The sequence below is a fragment of the Narcine bancroftii genome, chromosome 1 (genome assembly GCF_036971445.1).
Source record: "Narcine bancroftii isolate sNarBan1 chromosome 1, sNarBan1.hap1, whole genome shotgun sequence".
NCBI lineage: Eukaryota > Metazoa > Chordata > Chondrichthyes > Torpediniformes > Narcinidae > Narcine > Narcine bancroftii.
The window spans coordinates 472382001-472399821 of record NC_091469.1 but is presented as its reverse complement, the minus strand read 5'-3'; the positions used below and the strand labels follow the sequence as shown (position 1 = coordinate 472399821).

The 17821-nt window shown below is 43.8% G+C and overlaps 1 protein-coding gene across 1 annotated transcript; it reads right to left on the bottom strand.

The window, feature by feature from the left end:
* Nucleotides 1–477: 477 nt before the first annotated feature.
* shha (sonic hedgehog signaling molecule a) lies at nucleotides 478–16328 on the bottom strand. The gene is given in 4 exon segments (XM_069914773.1): nucleotides 478–1815; nucleotides 1817–2052; nucleotides 11889–12150; nucleotides 15876–16328. Coding segments are annotated over 4 exon segments (1254 nt in total). The 5' UTR covers nucleotides 16173–16328; the 3' UTR covers nucleotides 478–1356.
* Nucleotides 16329–17821: the final 1493 nt, after the last annotated feature.

Below are 17821 nucleotides of genomic sequence, written 5' to 3'. Positions count from 1 at the left end.
AATAATGCATTTTTTTGTCACTCAAACTTTCAAACCAGCTGCATTTAGACCGCAGGGAACCCCTATATATACATACAAAGTTTTTGACAAGCAAAATCAGCCACGGGGAGGGGGGGGGGGTGTATTTTGTTGATCGCAAACGACCGAATAAGAGCTACAAACAATATGTTCCTTTCTTACACTTTTTTTTATGTTTCGTAATGATCGGATCGAATAGAACGTAAAATATGAGTTGATCAACAGTAAATAGAACCACTCTCCTTCCAGTCTGTCGTGACGGGAAAGAGACATAAGCACCTCTTTTCATTGTGTAAAGTCATTTAAAGTATCTGGGACACAACGTCTTTCTTTACCTCTCAAAGTCGCATGTAATTGAAATGCTGTATATTTTTAATAATGTTCAGACAGAGTATTTGGCACATTTCTATATTATAAAACTACTGTATTAAACTATTACAAAATATGCAACTAATACGGTTTAGTAAATTTACAGCTTTTTTGTCGAATTTTAATTCGTATGCAAAGAAAAAACTTTGTACAAACTACTATTTTCATTAGAATATGGTTATTAATCATTAAGGTTCGTCACTTTTAAAAAATAATTTCTTCCAATAAAATTCAACTCCAGATGGAGACGTCAAGGGCGTCGCTATTGTTGAAGGGACAGTTTGTGTTGTTCGTTAAAGCAAATCGTACTTTCTCTGCAGCCCATCTGGTTTACAAAATAGCACGTTCAATATCAAACAAAACATCGTGGATGGGATGGTCAAAACGTTATATTTTTTTGCGTCTAGACTTTAAATTAAAATAATATATTCTCGTATTTTACACTATTTCAAACAACGAAATGTGATTCAGTTAAGTAATGATCTTTCCAAAATCTAATTTACAATTCTGTGTATAAAAATATAATTTATAGACCCCCAACAAAGTGTAGCTTTGTCCAAAATACAAGAGAAATTTAAAAAAAAGAAACCATTCAGAACGGGAACAAGAGACGACAAACACAGCAATAACAGAGTTCGTGGCAAACGTTGGAGAATGTTTCACGGGACGCGGCTGATAGAAAAATATATTTTGCGCTCTGGGCTAACCACACAAAATAGTTTCTGTTCTGGCGGGGTCACCTGGGAATAAATTATCAAAGGAGTTTTAAGGCCCTCAAAGTTCCAGTTTCTCTTCCGTTAAGCAAGAAGACAATATAAACAAAACGCAAGAGACATAGGGAATTCAAATAATGCAAAACGAAATAAATATCCCCACGAAAAGCTTCCTGGGGTCTTCTTGTCGAAACTCTGTTTTCGAGTGGGTTCTGCTGTCAAAGTCTGCCTGCATGTGTATTGGCCGTGAATTATTTCAGCTGGAGTCCAACGGCATTCCCAGAGGATGGAAAGACGCGCCATCCAAAACCCACCTGCCTATTTGATACAAGGCGCTGGAGTACCAGTGGAGCCCGTCTTCCTGGACAGTACTGTTGACCATCCATTGGTCTTTGGGCTGAAGTAACGATCTGGCTGCGTATCTCATCCGGACAGGGGCGAAAGCCCAGTGGGCCAGCGTGTGTTCCTCGATCATGGCATAGCAAGAGGTCAGGACTTGGTTGACGACGAGGGTCCCTTGGACAGTCAGCGGGGCGTACGCACCCGGCATCTCCTCCAGGTAGACCTTGTGCACCCTGGCGGCCCGAAGTCGGTGGCGGTCTCCGTCCGCGATGTACACCAGCTGGCCTGACCTCACCTCGCTGGCGAAAGTCGCCTTGAGCACGATTTGTCCCTCACTCGAACTGTGACCGACGAAAAGTAAATGCGCCGCGGTTGAGAGCGAGCTTCCTGCGAGGTTCTCGCGTCTCGATCACGTAGAAAACTTTCTGGACGTCCTCGGCTCTATCCAGGAACATAACGAAGTCACTGTAGAGAAGGTTCCCAAACTCGTCTGCCGCCAGCACCCGGTCTCCCGCTCTCAGATCTTTGACTTGCTTGGTATCACCATTTTCCAGACTGACTCTGGCCGAAGCAGGGAAGCAGCCTCCAGACTTCGCAGCCACGGAATTTTCTGTGGGACAGAACAGTGCGAGAATGAATGGGTGTAATACGAGATGTTGATATGAATTTACCTGCAACAAGAAATGTTACTACTGTCTGCAGGCGGGTGTGGTGGATCCTCCCAGTTTAAAGGAACCTAATGAGAACATAACGAGGCCATTCGGTCCCTTGCTTCTGCTACTACATTCAATAAGACACGGCTGATCTTTCACAGTAGCGCCTCTTCCTACATTAACTCTACGTCGCTTGATTCCATAAGACCACAAGACATACCTTAACATTTACAGATGCGTGGAATAACACAATTACCCATTCGCCATCATAGGAGATTTCCCTAGAAACAGAGCACCGGTCACACCGGTGAGAGTAATGGTAAGTTTCCCTGCCTTTTATACTCGCCCAACCTATTCTTCGATCGAATAGGAACTCGGTTAATTTCCGCAGTGGCTGGACACGTTGATAACAGGGTAAACACTTATCTGCCGCAAGAACTCTCACATTTATCTGGCATGACATCAGCTGGGTTTTAATTGAAGCCGACAAATAATCTCAGCATTGATTCAACTATCAGACACAAAGCATGTTGCATGAACGTGGAACATTACAGCACATAACTGGCCCTTCATCCGCGATGTTGTGTCAACCTATACATACGCCAAAAAAACCCTCCCTGCCCCATCACCCTCTATTTTTCATCATTCATGTGGCTGTCCAATAGTCTCTTAAATGCCCCTATAGCCTCCGCCACCCCCTCTGCCAAGACATTCCAGGCACCCCCGACGTCTCCCCTAAATCTTCCTCCCTTCACTATTGTCCCTGGGGAAAAAAAAGGTGCTCTACATGAAGACTCTGCGAATGAAGGCAGTTGCAAACAAAAGGAGATAAAAGCAATAGATACCCATGGCTCTCAGACACCGCTGATGAGGGTAAGTGAGATGTCAATCAGACGATATGGGTTAAGGGTGAAAGGGGAAAAGTTTAGGGGGAACCTCTTCACGCAGAGAAAGGTGGGAGCGTGGAGCAGCTGAAGTGGTGAATGGGGGTTCAATTTTCACATTTAAGAAGAATTTGTTCAGGTGCATGGATGGGAGATGTATGGAGGACTATGGACTGTGTGCAGGTCAGTGTGATAGGCAGAAAAATGGATTAGCACAGACTAGAAGGACCGAATTGCCGGTTTCTGTGCTGTAATAACCATATAACCCGTTTACAGCACGGAAACAGGCAAGTCCGTACCGGTTCACTTGAACAACTCCACTAGCTCCTCCGCAAACACCTGAAGAAGTAGAGGCTTTCTTCATGATGCCATTGATGTGTTGGTTCCAGGAAAGATCTTCCGAGATAGTGACTCCCAAGAACCTACATTTGCTCATCCTCTCAATATGCTCATCCTCTCCACCTCTCTGTTCAGATGTTCTATGGTTTCTATTACTTTGCTTTGGTCATAGCTGGATCCATTGAGCTGCAACTGTCCTTTCAGCCTTTGCACCCAGGGGTGTTTTTCATTTGCTCATTTTATATTCAGGGATGGTTTTGTTCTGAAATATTCAATGGTTCTCAGACCTGTAGCATCATCTGCTGTTTAGAAGAGCTGATTACCCCCCCCCCCACCACCCTTAGAAGAGCTGATTACCCCCCCCCCCACACACACACACTCAGAAATGGAAACTTATTTCAAGACCAATTGCAATCCCAGACTTACATGAATATCTGTTTTTACTGATCAATGTATTGTACCCCCTTGACTCACAGAAATCTATCCAATCCTAAAGAAAATATCATTATTTGTTGCCTCACCATCCAGATTGGCAAACTGGGATCTGGAGTAGGCTGTCGAACCCTTAAAGCTTGTTCTGGCTGCATCTGTTATGGGGACTCAAATGCCCCTGTGCAAAAAGTCCTGCAAAAAATGGTAGACACAACCCATGATATCATGGGTAAAACCTTCCCCACCACTGAGAACATCTACAGGGAATGCTGCAGCAACATGAAGGACCCACACCATCCAGCACATGCTCTGTTCTCACTGTTACCATCATCAAAAAGGTATAGGTTCCATAACACTTGCACCGCCAGGTTTTAGAATATCTGCTACCCCTTCACAATCAGACTCCTCAACAACAAACTCAATCAGGGACTTAAAGAACTCTTAATTTTGCCCTTTATTGATCTTTTCTTCCTCTCTCTATATTGCACAATTTGTTTACATTATTTGTTTATACATGTACATTGAGACAGTTTTTTGGCATTGCTGATGTTTTAATTCTGCTTCCCAGCAGGAAAAAGGATCTCAGGGCTGTATGTGTTGTGATATATGTACTTTGACAATAAACCTGAAATCTGAATCTGAATCTATTCACTTGATTTGGTTTGACAAAACTATATCAAAGTCAGTTTTGACATTTTCATCTAAACTGGTCTCAACAAAGCAGAGTGGATACTTTGGATTTTCATGGACATTTCCTGTGATGATATGATTCTTATCACATATTTTCTACAAGGAGAGGTTAAACAAACTATGGTTATGTGGATCAGATTATTAGAAACTGATGAGGGAAAGGGAGGTGGAGGTGGTGACCTAATAGAAGTGTATAAAATTTCTTTCTTTTCCAATCTTTTTTATTAACTTACAGATTAATAAACATAAGAATGATATAATGAGATCAGGATTGCATTAACAGTGGTTAACATACATTGAGCAAAATATGTAAACTGAGCCTTCCAGTCTCTTAAAAGGCCAAACATGAAATCAAATTTTATTACAAAAATATCCTCCTAACGAAGAAACAAAACAAAAGCAAAAACAAAAGGTGTTTCAATGGTTAAACATCTACTTTGTGAATAATTCCGCTCCTCTACACTCACAAAAAAAACATTGAAAAGGATTCAGAAAGGATCAGCTGGCATTATACAAAAATGTTGAATAAATGGCCTCCATATTTCTTCAAATTGAATCGAGGTCAACAGCATGAATTCTAATTTTTAAAAAAATTTAAACATGCTATAATTTGGGAAAACCATTGAAATGCAGTCGGTAGTTTAGAGTCTTTCCATTTGAGTAAGATGGATCTCCTGGCTATTAAAGAACATATGCAATCATACGCTATCTGCTGAAGCAGATAGGTGGCCTGAGTCCAAAATTGCTCGTCCAAAAAGTGGATGAGGCTGTAGGTCAATGAACAAAACTGTTGAAATTATATCAAAAATATCTTTCCAATATTTTTTCAGGGAAGGGCAAGACCAAAACATATGTTTCAGGGAAGCCACCTCAGAATTACATCTGTCACAGATAGAATTTATATGGGAGTAAAAATGAGCTAGCTTATCCTTGGACATATGGGCCATATGAACCACTGTATCAAAGAGTGTCAAGCACACATTGAAGAAGTGTTAACTAATTTAAGAATTTTCTACAATTTCTCTATAAGTAAAGGGATCTGAAGTTCTCTTTCCCATTCATGGACATATTTTCAGGATCAAATCATGAATTGTATTGTGTATAAAATTTATGAGAGGCATAGATAAGGTCAATATTTTTGCAGGGTGGAAATGTCAAATGCTAGAATGCACAGGTTCAAGGTGAGAGAAGCAATTAAAAGTAAAAAAATTGAGGCAAGTTTTTTAAACACCGAGAGTGGTTGATGCCAGGAATACATTGCCAGGGTGGATGGTAGAAGCAGATACAAGACATTTAAGAAATGCCTAGACAGACCATGTGAACAGGCAAAGAAGAGTGGACAGTTGGGTATGATAGTCAGCAAAGATATGGAGGGCCAAACAACCTGTCCCTGCACTGTACCAATCAATGTTCTATATTCTATCATCTTTAAATGATGCAGCTCTAATTTTGGGTTATGCACCTCAACACATAACTCCCTGTGATGCACTTTCCTGCTAGAGGCTACCATGTCAATTTTAATCATCTTAATCATTACAAACCCTTCAAACAGATCAATCTTTGGGTGTCTCTATTTAAAACGTAATGTCCAAACTTATTTAACCCTTTGAGGTCAGATATCCTTCTGGTGAATTGGTTTGGAAACCCAGGTAAGGCCATAGATATTTTAATATGGATTTAGTTCTCTTTGCCACACATTATTATGCCATGTGACCAGATAATATAGTAAACAAAATACATATGGTCCCACATAGAGCTGGAATTGCATCCTACCCAACACCACTATATTCTTCATAAGAAAACTGGCTAAAAATGGAATGTAATATTCCATCTGGGTTCTGAATGAATGGAGCAGCACTTCCATCTCCATCTTCCTGCTTGGCTTGAAAGCTAACATTCTATTAGCCCTTTACTTCATTACTATTACATTACAACTTTTTTGTGATTCCTAACCCATTGTAAAGCACTGTAACAACTATCCTTTGTTTAAGGATTGTCATAGCTAAGTTTATTTTTTAGCTGTAAAGAGTAAGATGTACAGTAAAAAGGAGCATGTGATACTTATAGTAAAATATTGGGCAAGAATTTGGCAGAGTCAGGCAAAGGACAAGATATTCTAAAATTAACTGCAGAAATGGTCAAAGTACAGGTCCAAATTATACACTGAATATAACATGAGTAACTAATTCAAGACTAACTATTTTATTTTGTTCATTCTTGGTTTGGTAGGCCATTATGGTTCACAGTGTAAGGTCAACCTATAATGTAAAGTGCTACATTGTCCCCTGAATGTGAAAGTTCAGCCAAGGCCATTCAGCCCAACTTGACCTTGTCTGCATTCATGGACCATTTGCTCTTTGTTTAATCTTTGTTCATCTAAATCTATTGGAGTAACCTCCCCCCCCCCACCCATTCCCTTCTCCCTCATTATCCAGCTTCCCCTCAAATAGATGTTGACTCTTCATCTGTGGTTGCAAGTTCTCCATTACTATGTTCATTGTATCAAAATATGTATTTTGAATTTTTTAATGGGAACTGGGCATTGTATAAAATATTAATCTTAAAGCCAGGAAAGGTCATGGTTATTTTAAGGCACATGAAGCTTCCTTTCTGCCATGTCCCCAGACAATAGAAATATATATACACAGGGAGTTGTGTAGGTATATCTACAGGTAGGTATCTTTTGCAATTGGTTGCTGTTTGCATTGATGTGTGCATGAATATGTGTTTTACACACACACACACACACACACACACACACTCTCTCTCTCTCTCTCTACCCCCCCCCCATTTTGTGGTGAAGAATCCAGAGGTGTTGCTCAGGTTGATCTGCACCATCCTGTGCTCTGTTCTGAAGCTCACTGTGAGACCCATTTTACATCGCGAAGGTTGTCCACCACATATCCATTAAACATATGTATAGGATTTTAATTACACACACACACACACACACACACACACACACACACACACACACACACACACAGAATATATATATATATATGTTTGTGTGTGGGGGGGAGTGGAATGATAGATACAAGTTATAAAGATTTAAGTACACAGATAAGAGGTATAATGTTTGAAGCTAACCACGTGGGCAGAGAGGTAAACAAGTAATTGGTTAAAGGGCAGCACGGTAGGCGTAGTAAGGCTATTACAGCACCAGGAACCTGGGTTGGAATCTGGCGCCCCGATCTATAAGGAGTTTCTACATTCTCCCTATGTCTACGTGGGTTTCCTCCGGGTACACCGGTTTCCTCCCACCCTTCAAAACCGTATGGGGGTTGTAGGTTAATTGAGGTATTAGGACGACACGAGCTGGTGGGCAGAAGGGCCTGTTACGTCTATTCTTTTTTTTAAAAAAGAGTAAACTAATTATTTATGAGGCAAGTGGAAGGCCAACAGCGAGAAAACGTGATTTATGAGCATTTCCAGTTCCAAAATTCCCTCAAACTATTCCACTTTCAGAACTTTAAACACTTAATTTGTTTTCACCTTTCCATCTGAAGTGTAGTAATTCTAAGCAAGCCTGGGGGGGTGAGGGTGGGGGGGGGGGGGGGCGATTATTTCAACGTTTTGTAGGAAAGGAAGGGACAGAATGGCTGGTCACTGGGATTCGAAGGGCCGATGAATTTGGACCTGCCCGTCCCCATGTCCGAATGAGATCCGGGCTGTTTTACGACTGCAAGGAATGCGCGCCTCGATCAAAGAGGTCAAAAACCAGGATCACATATAAGGCACCACTCTCTTTTCGAACGTACGTTCCATCCCAAAAACCCACGGAAACCAGGCTTAAAAACAACCCCCGTCTATCTCTCAGGAAATCGCTTTTTAATTGGCGAAAAAGAGCCGCAAATTATATTTTATTGATCTGTTAACGACTTTCTCGCCTCTGTTTAATGGAAATGAACGGATTTCAGTTTAATGGGCCAGTCACAGCAAGCAAACACGGCAAGGTGGTAGTTTTGTGTGTGTGTGGAAATGCTGTACACGGCCCCTCTGTTCTGAGGAAGCCGGAGCACAGAGAAGTGGGGGAACTCAGCAGGTCAGGCAACATCCATGGAGAGAAATGTTTCAAATTAACTGCCCGATTCTCCCCACGGATATTGCCTGACCTGTCGAGTCTCTGCAGCTTCTACTTGCTTCCCACCGCCCCCCCCCCCCCGCCTCCCCGACTACTTTTAACAGATTTGTTCGGGGGGCGCGGGGCTGAAGTGCAAGGCGCGATGAGATCGATGCGTTGCTTCAGAGGACTCGGTCCGCGTCGTCTAATTAAAATCCAATAAAGGCGCCGCATTGTCATTCTCATTCAGCTAATGGATGAGACACTCGTAGAAGAGAGGACACTTCCACTTTCTTTCCCCGGCTCCTCTGACTGTTTGCTCAGGTGTCAGTTCACACATAGACTACACACCAGAATGCAAGGCTCTTACAAACGGTATTTGCTCAGCAGAAAGATTGTTCGTTTTGCTGGACACTCAAGATGTGTATTTGAATTTTAAATGACCGAGGATGGCTTTAGAAACTGACTATAACCCGCCATCAATGGCCCCTTCTCCTCTGTTAGCTGACAATAACTCGGGGCTTGAGACAACCCCAGCTTTGCATTCCTCTCCCCGGGATCATTCTTTTGGCAAATAGAGACGTGGAGAACGAATCTTCCTCTCTGGAATTTTCCCCCTCTGCAGACAGCATTTAATCTTCTCATATGATTCACTGGCATGAATTATAGTGGCGGAACAAACGAATTGGAGCCCGGGCGAACAGTACTCTCCAACAGTTCGGCCAAATCTGTGTGGTACAGTCACACGACCCATATGACATGATCTCAAATAAGTCTGGATAGTCTAGTGTGTTTGGAATTTTAAATGTTAGATTTGTCACCCTCCTATTTAGAAATAAATAACAGGAGGGCAAGATTATACCCTCCGACGAGTCTTCACGGAGTTTCGATCTATAATTCAAAACTTTAATTTTGGCTCGCTCAGCGTGGTTAATTCTTCATTAAGACAGTGAGTGGCGTTGCAAGCACGACGAATAAGGATGTGCCCGACAGAGGTTCGAGATCCAGCGCTGGGGTTCTAAAGCAGAATCTCAATAATAGGGTCCTGGTTGGCTGTTCATTACTTAAATGAATATTCTGTCGAATCTTTAGAATTTGTCACTCACCACAGCGTGAAGTATATAATGGAGAACATTTATAGAAGTTGGAAGAGGGAGATAGGCAGCGAGACAGACAGAGAGCGAGAGAGAATAAATTACGGAAAAGAGGATTCATGGGTTTATTTGATTACAAGGTCCATTAACCTAATGGGGGTAAAACCATCTACCTGTGCCAGTACTGCAGAAAAATGATTTGGATCACCAAAAACTAATGACAACGCGTGAACTAATCCCAGCCCACAGTGAAATGCTTTAGGAAAGGACAAATAGGGAACGTATTAACAAAAATATTATTGCTAAGATTATTAAGCCTAGAGCAAAATAGATTTTAGTCTCAAACGGGGGGGGGGGGGGGGGGGGGTTAGTGTCTTCCAAGAAGTTAGAGGTACTCGATTTAGTTAGAGCAGGGTTTCATTCGGAAATGTGCGATTAATATTCCAAATGGCTCATTAGAATTAGTTCACCTGCGCAATTTTGAGAACGCCGGGTGAACAGAAAAAAAATAACATACACGGCTTATTATAGACTCTTGGGTCTATATATTTAGTCAGGATTAATTTACACGTTTTTCTACTTAAAGTCCATTAAGTATTTTCATAACATTTCTATCTGTGGACTGGGGTAGTTTAAGTGCACGTGACCTGTGGTTTCCTTATGTGTCCTTAGAGACTGGATGATCAAAACATGCAGTTGACCTGGTCTTGTTTTCGTTCGACTTTCAGTTTTGACATTAGTGAGTAAACTTAACAAACGCGCCCCAAACCTTCCAGTACAAGGACGTATTATATGCAAGCTCTGTCAAGATTTATTTCTTGGCAATGACTGAATGTGCGGTATAATTGAAATAAAGGATGCAAAATGTAGCTTGGAGTCGAAGCCTATTGATGTAGAGATTTGTAAGCTACTCTTTCTCTTTCCCCGGGGATAGGTAAAACTCTAATTAATCGCCCACAGACCAATTGGTGTTCCCGGGGGATATGAAAGCAGTGAAGAGGGAAATATTGGCGAGGGATAGGGATGTCTCTAGCAATAGGATTCTCTTTCTGGGGCATCATTTGTTACTCACAGCCAATCAAATCACCATTACTTCCATTTGCCACTGGTCCCTGATCAACCATTCTTGCTCCTGCTAGATACATCTGCCCTTGTAGAATGGTACCCTATTTCCCCCAGGAATATCAAAATAATTGGAGTGTAACGGAAGATGTATCAGAACTTTATGCTACATTTTTTTAATTCACGAAGATACTTTTTTTTACGTAGAAACATTTGTTGCTTCTAAGATGTGCATAAGTTACCCCAGACTTTGAACATCTGGGGAGTGTTCCTTTCGCGTGAGCACCTTCAATGCAGAACGCGCCCCAACCCCAGATTCCTGACTGACCAAACGGGGACCGTGTTCTGACTTGCTTTGGAGTTTTGACGATGGTGTCTCATCTGACCATAACTCGAATAAAGGATTCTTTCTCCTTCCCAGTGTTTGCTCATTGTAGCAATACATAAAGTGGCACACAGCAAGATCCCATAACTGTCAAATATCAGTGGATCATTCGTTTTTGCGACGTTGGCTGGAAAAATAAATATTAGGACAGGGCACCAGGAATAATTGAAAACGCAACGCTGCAGAAACTCAGCAGGTCAAACATTTACTTTATGTAATAAAGATACATTACTAACGTTTCGGGCTTGAGCCCTTGATCAAGGTATGGGGGAAGGGCTCAAGCCTGAAGCGTTGGGTATGTATTTTCACTGTTTGACCTGCTGAGTTTCTCCACGGTGCCTGGAGATTTTCAATGTTTAACACCAGGAATAATGCCACCGTTCTTCGAATATGTGCCACCCCCTCCTGTCAGAGCAGGGGATTTATCCTGAAGGTGGCATCTCCCATAGTGTAGCACTTCCCTTTTGTGGATTTTCCCATCCCTTCCATTTCTAGAGTGCGCCTCGAACCCGCAACCTTCTGACTCAGAAGACACGAGTGTTCCCAACAGAGCCCTCCCTGGCTGACACCTTTGGGGAAGCGTCTTGGTTTATTGCACCTCGCATACATACTTCCTCCCACTTACCATGAACTAATGACCATATTATTTATTACAAGATCAGTAAAACCACTCTGCAATGCTTCAGCGTCCCCGCCCTGCAGGAGTGACAGGAAGGTTTGACAGGCGCCTGGGGTGCTTTCAGATTAAAAGTGTGTAATGCCGATATGAAATATGATCATGTTAATCATAGCAGCCTACCGACTGAGGAGAAAGGCATACCGTTCCTTAAAAGTGCTCCCTCACCTGCTTTGACCGAGCAGTGGATATGGGCTTTGGATTCGTAATTGACCCAGTCGAAACCCGCTTCGACGGCGAGCCTTGCCAACATGCCGTACTTGCTCCTGTCGCGGTCCGAGGTGGTGATGTCCACGGCCCTGCCCTCGTAGTGGAGAGACTCCTCGGAGTGATGACCGTCTTCGTCCCAGCCCTCTGTCACTCTCAGCTTCACCCCAGGCCATTGGTTCATCACCGAGATCGCTAGAGAATTCAATTTATCTTTGCACCTCTGCCAAAGAAGGGAAACAAGAGAGAGAGAGAGAGAGAGAGAGAAACAAAAACTTCAATTAAGGATGCCGCCAACATGATGGTCTGGTTCGGCTGGCTGTGGTATTTCATTATGACGGTTGTTAGTTGCCTCCCATTTATTTATACATTGGCCAATACTGAGCACACTCCATGGCAATTGAGATAAACACGGCGTTAGCAAAGATGTCTAAATCCAAGGGTAATACAAGGAGAACAGCCACTTAGCCAGTCGCTGACCTCTCATGCCTTACCCGCCTCTCCCAATTCTCTTGTGTATACAATCGAACAGGCGGAACTTAAACTGGCTGGAGGGATGGTATCTCGCGTTTTGCCTGATGAAATTTAATTCAGTCCCAGCTTGTGGGGGGGGGGGGGGGAGAGGAGAGGAGATTCGGAGGGTGCAAACATTGCGAAAGATCATGGAACACTACAACACTTCAGCCTGTGATGTTGTGCCGACCTATGGAAACCTATTTCACAGCGATTCTAATTATTTTAAAAAATCTCCCTCACACCCATAGCCCTCCATGTTTGGAAGACTCTTCACCCTCGCTAACCTAACAGTGTCAGAGGCTGATGGAGCTGTTAAAACCTATTCATTGACAGGAGCATGGGTTTCACCATTATATGTTGGCCGAATTTTCCCACGAACAGCAGCGGCCACACAGGGAATGGGAAGTGAGAGAATGCTTCAGCCACCGATCTGGTCTCTAACCTCTGTGAAGGTCCGTGCTTCTCCCGGACAACTCCTCTTATCACAGCACCAATGTGCGCCACAAAAGCCCTTTCAGAAAGGAGAGCGGGATTGGGGCATGGGGGGTGGGGTGGCCGGGGGAGAGAAACACGCATTAGTCTTGTCGCTGTCATTTGTGCTTCCGTGAGACGTGACAACGCGTGCTGCGATCAGTTGTTCTATAATTAATCCAACAGTAAACGGCGCATTCCCTGGCTGTTGATTGCATTCTTCTCTCAGGGACGGAGTTAAGATATGGGGAGCCTATTTTGTCTTAACGCTCAATTAGTCAATAAATAAAGCGTACTATTGACTCTGTCAGCAGGCAGGAGAGGGAGTGATTTCCTCATTTTGAGCCGCACATTGGATTAAGGCACAGTCCACATGCGACCCAAGCATTGTGCGCACAGCGAGGTTGGCAGACCCAGTCCGATCTCTGCGGCGTATTTTTGATTGAGACGTGGATTTGGAGTAAGTTTTCTTTTCAAATCGCCCTAATCGACGTGATTTCATTCTCAAATGTCATCCACTGCACCAGGTCCCCAATGCGCACACGCAGCTCTGTGCTGGAGACCGCACCCCAGGAACCCCTCCAAACAACCCCTGGGACATTTCGAACGGGTTCAGGAGGATGGTGCGTAGTTCTGGGTGCCTCCTTTCTCGTGGCAGAACCCACTCAAAGAAGTGAGGAAGGCGAATAGAGCGGCAAGGGGATCCTCAGCAGCGAAGCCAGAAACTATTTATTAATTCATTGGGTCGTGTGCCGTGGATGAAGCCCAAATCTGACCAGCCACCTATGAAGCTTAGCGTGAAATCTTCGCTCGCCCTCGGCGAGGTAACAAAGCGCTTGACCGAATTACCGCTTGTGTTCACGTCTTAATCTATTCACACTGGGATTGTGACATGAATTGGCAAATATGAAAGAGAACACTTAACCTGTCAATGCAAGCCGCTCACCATGACTGTGTGTGTGTGTGTGTGTGTGTGTGTGTACAAGCCGCTCACCATGGCTGTGTGTGTGTGCGCACGCGCCTGTGTGTGTGTGTGTGTGTGTGTGTGTATTTATGGACATTTACGTGTGTGTGAGCGCGCTTGAGTGGGTCGAGATGTGTTTGTGAGTACATATGTGTGTGTGTGTGTGTTGGGAGAAAGGGGCTAGCCATTTTAGCAGCTACCAGCCCCCACACACTAAATTCCACATAGATCGATTGCCAATCGATTGCCAGGGTCCTCCGAGGTGCCTCAAACATTATTTGAAACAAACACAGCGTCTGAAGACAGATCGAGTCTGGGTATATTTAGTGGGCGGGGGTGAGCGTTGAACTTGAGACACAGCATGCTTTTCATTTATATATTTCTGTAAGAAATACTGAATAAAGCACACTTGGAAGACACGACTTTTTGCTGCCAATGCATTGATATTGAGAGTATTTGAGAGAAGGTCAGAAGTGCAAACGCTGGCAGCTCATGCAGGATCTGTGTCGAGAGGCTGTCGATTCCCAGGGACGCGTCCTTCCCTTTCTGTGCATTGTGTGGGCGTGGAGGGGGGCTGATGCGGCAGCCTGCTATTTAGGAAGTAGCCGAAACAATCTTAAGCTAGCAGTGCAAACCGATGTTGTGGCTTTTAAAAATAAAATAGATCCACCTTTTATTTGTGACCATCTCTCCAAGAGCGTCGCAGATAGAAACCCCCAAGCTCCGTTGTCGCAGCTGGTTCTTAGCACAGACGCACACACATATCCACAGAGAGCGAGAGATGAAAAGCGAAATGCTAGGCAGTCGCGATCGATAAGAGAAGAGGAAGTGAAACTCGAATTGCAAGGCGTGCGAGCGCGCGTGTTTGGAGGGGACCTGAAGATCCCTCTCGGTGTTACTGTCTCGCTGCATTCAACGACAGCCACTGCAGGCGATCCGGGACTTGAATTAACCTCGCTATCCGCACAGTGTCACACTGACCCATCAGCCAGTCGCCTTCTTGTTGCTTTAAAAGCAACATGGGGAGACCGGTTGAAGCGACACGCGTTGCTTGTAAACCTTCAATTATTTTAATTGCTTAAAAGGGTAATATAATTGTTCGTGAAAAATTTGCACGACCTGCCTCTTCTCTTCTGCAGTGATTCATTGTACGCATTCATTCAATGCGAGATAGAGATTTTAAATGTGCATTAAATCTTAATGACTTTTGTCGAGTCCCCAAATGGCACTCGTGAAGTTGTGCCCTGGAGGAACTTTCAATGACCTTTGCAGTGATTGTAATTTTAGAAATTGTAATAAAACTTCCATATAAGTAAACGATTCTGGGGGGGGGGGGGGGGTTTCTAAGATAAATCCACTGTTGCTTGCTAGTAAATAAAAAAAAATGACACTAAATTAACGCTTCGCAATCACAGAGATAGGAGGTATGATTTCGATGTGAATGGCGTCAATTAAACAGATTGCAAAGACAAGGCAAGCGAGGGGTCCAATTCGCTCCCCGTCCATCTCTCTCAATCCCTCCTATATTTAGACAAGGCAGCCTCATTAAGTCATATCAACTCAGAACTACGAGATTCAGATGAAGAGAAAGAGAGAGAGAGAGAGAGAGGCGTGTATGAGTGTGAGAGAGAGGGAGACAGACAGACAGAACACGACCGCAGGTTAGCTGCAACAACACAGGATTGCAGGTTAGCTGGGAGTCAGCGTACACATGGGAGCCCCGTCTTTACAGTGGACATTCTGATTGATCAAAGTACAAACCCAGGGGACGAGTGCAAACACATTGACACAGCGAAGTCACAAGCGTTACAGACACCCCCAACAAACAGGAGAGAAAGGCTCAGAAAAGGGTTCACCGGATCCCATAAAGTTTTCTCCACCAGATATGACCCACCTCCGACATGTTGGTTTTATCTGTCACAGCGGCAGTGACCCTAGTCCAACAACATTGAAGGAGAATGGAAAAAAAAATATATAACTGGCGATTCGATCCGTACCTGTGTCATTAGCCTGTCAGCTCCCGTGTTCTCTTCGTCCTTAAAAATTATGTCTGGGTTGTAATTGGGTGTCAGTTCTTTAAACCTCTCCGAGTTCCTGGTAATCTTCCCTTCGTATCTGCCACTTGCCCCCAGAGTCTTTTCTGCTACGTTCGGAATGAATTGCTTGTAGGCCAGAGGGGTTAATTTTCTGGGATGCTTCCTTCTCCCATATCCCCGGCCCGGCCCACAAGCCTTCACAGACGAGACGAGAGAACAGCAGATCAGTCCCACGAACACAATTCTTCTCAGCATCATGTTCACTCGGGAGCTTCTATGCCGTTCTCGCTATCTCGCTGGCCTTCTTTCCTTCCAATGTTCCCACAGTCAGATTCCCGACGACGGTGGCACATCGGGGTTGGGAGCCGTGACAGGGATCTTGTTTTTTTGGGGGGGGAGGGGGGGGGAAGGGACAAATGGTGTTATAAGGACACGAAGTCTAGAGACGCGCAAGAAAGACTGGCTGTTCAGCAATGTGATATAGCCTCCAAAGGCACAACGGTGAGATCTGATTGGCCAGCCAGCAGCTATTGGCTCCTGATGTGTTCACTAAAACCAACAGTTTCCCCAAAAATCACCTGAAGTCTGGCGTATCAGGAGCGGGAGGAGGACTCACTCCCTTGTTATGAAAACATCAATTACAACTTATTTTCATTGCTTCGTCTCCCACTCACCTCTCCCTCCCCACCCATCCCGAGCCAGGCTAATCAATCACTGGCGCTGATTAACTTGAATGCCACATCTTCTCGCTTCAGGTAGACGCCAGTAGTGCAGTTGAAATTAAAGGACTGATTTAATTTCCAAATTATTTATTTTAAAGTTGTTTCGAATCTGCCATCAGACGAGTCAAATGGCAAATGCTTCTAGGAACCGATTAAACCGGTATTTCTTACACACCGGTTATATTTTCGTTAAACTTCCACCTCCCTCCGCGTTTTTCAAATACAAGGGGGCCAGGCTTGTCCTCAGACATTTGCAAAGTTAATTAAATACACGCATAAGATTCAAAGGGTTATTTTAATAATTGATTAATGATCTCACTTGTCGAATAATCGCAGTGGATGACTTGTGGGACATTGAACGTCGAGAGTTAATATTCACGATTCTCCTGGAAGCCAATATTAACGCCCTGGGAGCAAAATGACGATAAGAATTGCGGACGTTTCAAGTCTTTCATTATTTATTTGCACAGTGTGTTGCTAACAAGAGTTTCAATTTAAATAGTACGGGCAGAATATGTATCAAACAAGGAATAAATAATTCAGTGTTCCATCACAGGAACTGGCACTTAATCCGGCCGAAAATATTTTCTGCAAACCCATCGTCCTGTTGGACCCTGCTAACCAATTTCCACCCCGTCAACCCACATTTGCTGATATCTGACGTGGAACAAAAAAAAACCCTTCTCACACCTCGCAACAGTGGCAGGTACTTCCAGGATGGGAAAGAAAGTCGCAAAACAGCATCATCTCAGGCAACGATCGATCCTCAATGTTAAATGTTCAAAATGTTACCTCGAGCACAGTAATGGCCAGAGATAGCCGAAGTTGGAAGAGGAGAGAGGAGAGGAGGGGGGTGGGGGGCGGCTTCGAAGCCCATCAAGTCGAACGTCCAGGAGCTAACTTACTCAGGAGAAACTTTTAGCACGGTGTGTGACTGGTTTCAGACAGTTTCAACGAAGTTTCCTCTTATTAAGTGTCGTAAATTTTCTATGTTCATTTTAAAAGGGAAGTTCTGAAGGGTTGAAATCGCAGCCACTGTATAATACAGAGTGATTTCACGGTAGATGAAGTTAACAAATCAATTTGTCTGTACAGCCTACATGCTCCCTAACCCACCTACTACTGTCGTTTAATTTTTTAAAAAATTCACCTTGGGACAATGCGTGTTCCCCCCCCCCCCCCCTC